Genomic DNA, 6,405 nt, shown 5'->3' on the forward strand with positions numbered 1-6,405 from the left:
GTGCCACACGACAATGTCAGTGAACGTTCAGTTTATATATATATTTATATAGATTTAAAAGGAGTACTCCAACAAAGAAAACATTTAAAGGAGAATTCACAGAAGGGAAAATATTTAGAAGAGGATAAACTGCGTTGAGGGATAAGAATTATCATATATTGTCTCCTTTACGAAAATAAAATCTAAGATGAAAAAAGAAATGTAATTTTCCATGCAAGCAATTAGAGTAAGAACTTGTGGAACTTCGCATCAACTGCAGCAACTATATCAGTAAAATAACCAAGTCCTGAAGAAGGGCATAAATATAAAGAAGCAAGAATCTGACAAATGATACACGCGTGTGATAAGACTGGCAGGTGACAATCCTGATTAGTTTGAAAAGTAGGCTAAATAATTCGCCATTCTCTGCCTTTTATGGTGAACATGATTGCAAAAATTACATGGTGAGATCTTGGCAAAAAATATCAACCTAATCTTGCTTCTCTTCTTAGTACCTGGTTCATACGAGTGAAATGGAAAAGAACCATAATACAAGTGAGAAAAATAGTAATCATAGGCTTAATTTTTCGCCCTATAAAGAGCCATGTACAGAAACCTATTAAAAAAACAGTAAAACATAAACCTGCGAAACTGGCAGCAATAATCTATGGGAAAATTGCTTGTAGTCTTCGGGTTTTATCACCGATAATAATTTGGTCCTTGTATTTCAGAAACTAGACCATTTAGTTCAATTTTGCTTCTATCATATATTTAGGTCATTCCATCTATTTTTCTGTTAGCATTTTAAATAAACTACTATTTAATTCCTAGGTGTTATAATTATTTACGGTTTCATCCCTTAATTTTGCAATATTTATAATTTCATCCTTTAATTTTAGAACTTCATCTCTCATCTCCCCAAGAGGAGTGAGAGAAATATAGAGGCAGAGAGGGTCAAAGAGAGGGAGAGACCAGTAGATGAGTATCATATATGAAATTGTAATTAATTACAAAATGGAAGGATGAAACTACAAGTAATTGTAACAAATTCAAGGATTAAATGGTAATGTAATTTAACAACCAATGGCAAAATGGACAGAAGAACTTATGCGCGTGATGGAAGTAAGAGTGAGGGACTAAATAGTCTAATTTCCAAAATATATGGACTAAATCATTATTAGTGAGAAAACTCAGGGACTAAATAGTAAAATTCTCATAATCTATATCCTATGTTGAATATAATGTTAGCACACAAGGCAGAAAGTACTACACACACACACACACACACACACAGAGAGAGAGAGAGAGAGAGAGAGAGAAGATTGAATAAGCCTATTTAAGTGAAAAAGGCCCTTTCCAGAAGGCATGGAATTTGTTGTCTGGCCAGGAAAAAAGCATGACAGATATGAAATTTCTGAAGTGCACTCAAGGCTCATGCAGATAGATAATACATAGCCCTATAAAGAAGGCAAAGAAGATGGAAAGGAAACACATGTTTGCCACCAAAATTTCATGGATAAATTCATACCAGCTACAAGTTATTGGAATAAGTTAATTTAGCTCAAACATTTAGTTAAATTAAGATTCATTGAAGCACAAGTGAAATATTATGAAAGACTCAGAAAAGTACAGACAAATTGCCAAGAAGCTGCTTATTTAAGGTTTACAACAGAAGGACACAGGGCACATAAATCCATATACAGTTAAACCAGGCAAACCTCCTAGCAACCTTGACAAGCATGCTTGATAAACATATAAAAGAAACATCAAGTAAATATAGATGTACTAACATGCAAAATTTTACCAACTTCAAAATACACCCTACAACAGTGATGTGCACTTTCAGTGTATCGATATCATAAAGTACCTCTTCAGCAAATTTTATCAAAATGGTTGTCCGAGGTCGTTGCTGACCCTCCATAGGCACAAAATGAGCTGTTACTACCGCAGGAAAACCTGCACCATCCAAAACACCCTTCAAGAGGAAAAGGAAACTACCCATCAGAGCTTCATCCATTAAAAGAAATCTCAACAGGTAAAATTCAATGTAGCACCTACCCTCACTATTCCAGCAACAAATGCTCCACAGTTAAATGTCCCCATGTCTTTTGGAATGGAAATAAATCTGGAGAGGGGGTCGTAAGAAGCAATTGCTAAAACCAGGTAAAGACAGCAACTGCCATATTAGCAATAAGAAAGGGCAAAAAAAAAAAAAAAAATTGTCACCTGTTCACAAGAAGCTCCTTCTCACTAATCATGTATTCATCTTCATGTTCAGTGCCCTTCTCAAGGGAGTCAGCTACCTGACGAAGCAATGGGAAGAGCTGGTTATGCATTAGAATTGCAGGCTACACAAGACTAGCTTACGTTTACCAAAAATAAGACCTTAACTTTGCATCGTCAAATCTCTCTCGATAAAACTTGAGAAGCATCATTATGATAAGTACTGTAGCATTCTACTCAACTTTTCATAGCATATGTGATCCTCTTTATTATCTAGTGTTTCTGAGGTTTGGCAACATCCCACTGTATGCAAATACCAGGGGACTCTTAAATTATTCCATATACAAGTAGATAAAGATGCATGTGAGAGTACATGTAAGTCCATTTGTTATAACTTTTCCTTGTGCAGTATGGCAAATTCTAGTAGTGCTTGTAGTAGAATAGGAAAAAGCTCTCATTGGAAAGAAAAAAAAGGCTGCATATGTAAGTGGATATAAGATAAATAAACAAAAAGTTCTTTCTTACATGATAAGAACAATCTATTTTCAGATAAAAGGAAGCTTAAGAACTCATTGAAATTGGTGAAAATAACTTACTTTTCCAAACAACACCTTCCACACTGTGCTGTGTACAAAAGACAAAATACCCAATAATCGAGTTTCCCTTCTATTCCCCTGCATCATCACAAGAAAGAACAAATACAGCATTCCCACCCAACCAAATTTAGACAAAAAAAAAAAATCCATGGCACAGAACAAATTGGCTTAATAGCTGAGAAAGCCACCAAGGCTCAATAAGTCAATACGCAGTATCAATAGCATGATGATGGCATAAATACAATCTTCTGATAAAAGAAAGGCAGGAAGCAATCACAAGCACAAATTCCACAAGGATGGCAATACTTCCAAATATTAAAAAGTAAAACAGGATCTTTAAGTATGAATTCCAAATTTATGCAAGATAGCATATCATCAAAGCTCATGATGTGTCGCATATCATGCTTGCTTGATGGAAATAGGAAAAAGTACGAGAGAGAAAGAGTATAAAGCAAAGCACCCTGAGGTTTCTCGCTTTGACATTTAGGAGCTTGTGCTTCAATTTTTGACAAAATAGTATCCTGAGCTTTACTTTGTTACCACTAAGGACAAAGAATGTGCCAGTCTCTACACATACATATCACGCTCGCTTGATGGAAATAGGAAAAAGGAAAGGGGGGAGCATAAAAAGAAGCACCCTAATGTTTTGCTCTTTGATAGTTAGGGGCTTTGGATCAATTTTTGACAAAATAGTACCCCGACATTTGCTTTGTTAGCACTAAGGACAAAAGTTCTAATGCCATTAGTTTTACTGATGTGACAGTGCAATGCTAATAAAATAATATTTTTTAAACATCTTTGGTCCCACAAATAGTTTGAAAACTAAAAATTTTTCATAAAAAAATTATTTTACTGATTGCATACTGCCATATCAATATTACTGAAAGCATTAGAGTTTTTTGTCCTTAGACTGCTAACAGAGTACAGCTTAAGGTACAATTTTGTCAAAGTTGAACCACATTGCCCCAAGTGTCCAGGAACAAAACGTCAAGGTACTTTTTTGCACTCCCCCCCAAAAAAAATTAAAAAAAAAAAAGAATAAAGATAAAACTTTTTCCCTCTCTCCCACCCCCAAAAAAAAATGAATGAAAATTTGACAACTACTATGACTAGAAAAAGAGTTGCTGCAGGGTGTGTCCATACAACATGAATGAAAGAATAGAAGAGACATGACGACATATGGAAATAACCCATCAAATGCCTTTTCACATGCTCTTTACATGTTTCGGGCTGTGCTTTATCACAATTAAGAGGATACAAAGGCATGCTCGTTTCTGAAAGTTCAACAAATAACAAATTCCAAAGTAAACAAACAGAATACATCAATGCAATTAAGATGGTTTACAATCTTAAAATCCTAGATTGATATAATGACATAAAGTTAAAGGCATGCTGCCCGTTTATGGTGCACTAGGATAGGGTCAGCATGAATTTACATAAAGAGCTTCTATAAATACTCAAAAACTGTACAATTGAAGGTTGCAAACACAAGATGTCTGCAACATAACCATACAATGAACAGAAAAACATTTAAAGATGGCTGCAAGCAAATCCATTAATTATCAACAAGGGAATCTATTTCGTGGGAACATGAGTTTGGAGAATCCAGTCAACACAAACTATAGCAATCTACAGCATCAGATGTCAAATGAAGAACCTAAATAACACAATTTACTTTCAATTCAACAAACTAAGCATTTTTTCATGAGTTGTGATTTAAGAGAAGGTAGCTAGTTTTTAAATTGGTCAGTTTTGTCTGGAGTAATTTGCCAAAGAGAAATTAAGGAACATGTCATACCTTCTCTCTATGGCAAAGAAGTTCAAGAACTCTAGCTCCAACTGCATAGCCTGCATCCTCCAGCCTGCCTCCATTCCACAAATATTATCACAAATGATGAAACCGGCAGTCAATATGTCAAAAATTAGATAGAAGCTATTTACAGTTGCCGATGCCTGGAATCAAAAGTTTAAAGCATATCAACTTCAAAGGACAATTTTCTTGACATTCTTATCTTTTCTTCTGTCCTTTCTATTTCTTCATCTTCCAATAAATGTATGCTTAGAGAGATTGGAATTACGCCTCAAAAGTATCAATAATTCAATATAAATTTTCTGTATGGGTTCTCCATTGCCTATAAATGAATTAAATAATGAACTTGAGGAACAATTGAATTAGGTGGAATGATGATACCATTTCCTTTTACTGTGCTTCAATTTCTCATTCACTATGTATATGCAGAGATATAAACTAACAAATGATATTACAGCACAGGTATAAAACCAATTAGGTTGAATTTACAAAACTGGCAGCTTACCTTCGTTCTAATTCAGAAATATTGTCAACTTGTGTCTGGTTGTATTGAACGAGTTCCGAAAACAAAAATGCAAATGCGCTCAAACTGACCTGAGAAACACAAATGCTTAAACTTCAATCAATTTAGAAAACATCAATTTCTAATGCCAAATTGAAGAAAAAACCCACTCACAGTTACCATGAAAGAGGCTTATGAGAAGTTAACATGAAATATGAAATTTTTATGGTCTTCAGTTGCTTAAAGTTGATTTCGCCTTAGACAAATGATAGAACTAGGCAACCTTTATTGTAGGTTTTAGATGCCCTTGAATCAAATTGTCAAAAATCTTAAACTCAATTTTCAATGCTCCCTTCTTTTCCCCATTTCCTTGCTACAAAGTACAACTATACGATGCCCAAGTACTTATCCAAATAATACTGAAACCAACTAGACGCACTTTGAGCATAAGATTAACACCCAAAAAGCAATGTAGATCTGAAAAAATGCCTTGGGTTGGACGCAGCAGAACAGAAAACAGAAAATGGATGGCAAAAATAACTAGAATAAGAGACCTGAGAAACAAAAAGCCGCCTTCTGGTTAATATCGGCGTCTTTAACTTTCTTCGAATGTTTCTCGGAAACCAAACAACTGGAATTAGGGATGATATAAAAAGAGAGGGGAGGAGGAGGTACCTCTTGTTTACCCTTACTGAGTGGTTTGTCCAGAACATTAGAATACTGCTTGACCTTGCCTACTCCGATCATCTTTCACTTCTAATGTTCTAGCGCTTTTAGTGTTCTGATCGAAGGTGTTTGGATCAAATCAGGGGGAAATTTCTCCGGCGAGTAGATTCGGCAACGGTTCTATTTTGCAGCTGAGAAATTCTGGGAAAAGAAACAAGACGCAGCGTCAGCTGTGGACTATGTACCGACGCCATATTTGGTTCAAAATTATTTATTTCCTCTAAATTATATTTTTTGGAAGTATATTTTTAGAAAATTTACTTTATAAAATATATAAAAAAATATATTTAGTTTATAAAATAATTTTTTTAAAAAATAAATTTATTTTTAAGTAATAAAAAATAATGATATCTTCAATATAATTCTATAATTAATTACAAAAGTGTAAAATCTAGTAAGTTATTCTCCGGCGCAAACAAAACAAGTAAACCAAATAAGAAAACTTTTATATTTTAAAAAGTCCAACTTTCTATCGTATTTACTCCACCAAATAAAGTCTTAGTTTGTAACTTTTAAATAATGTTAGAATGCACTTATAAACTTAATTTAGTGGTGAATACTAAATTTGA

At 34.2% G+C, this 6,405-nt stretch overlaps 1 protein-coding gene across 1 annotated transcript; it reads right to left on the reverse strand.

The window, feature by feature from the left end:
* Positions 1–276: 276 nt before the first annotated feature.
* Positions 277–6,041, reverse strand: LOC110616603 (trafficking protein particle complex subunit 5). The gene is made up of 8 exons (XM_021759029.2): positions 5,786–6,041; positions 5,114–5,202; positions 4,597–4,660; positions 2,799–2,876; positions 2,206–2,282; positions 2,038–2,104; positions 1,847–1,954; positions 277–494 (listed from the first exon to the last, which is right to left on the reverse strand). The coding sequence occupies exons 1-8, from the start codon at positions 5,855–5,857 to the stop codon at positions 465–467; spliced, it is 585 nt and encodes a 194-aa protein (XP_021614721.1). The 5' UTR covers positions 5,858–6,041; the 3' UTR covers positions 277–464.
* Between the last annotated feature and the right edge of the window lie 364 nt (positions 6,042–6,405).

The sequence above is a fragment of the Manihot esculenta genome, chromosome 6 (assembly GCF_001659605.2).
Source record: "Manihot esculenta cultivar AM560-2 chromosome 6, M.esculenta_v8, whole genome shotgun sequence".
In the NCBI taxonomy this organism is placed as follows: Eukaryota; Viridiplantae; Streptophyta; class Magnoliopsida; order Malpighiales; family Euphorbiaceae; genus Manihot; species Manihot esculenta.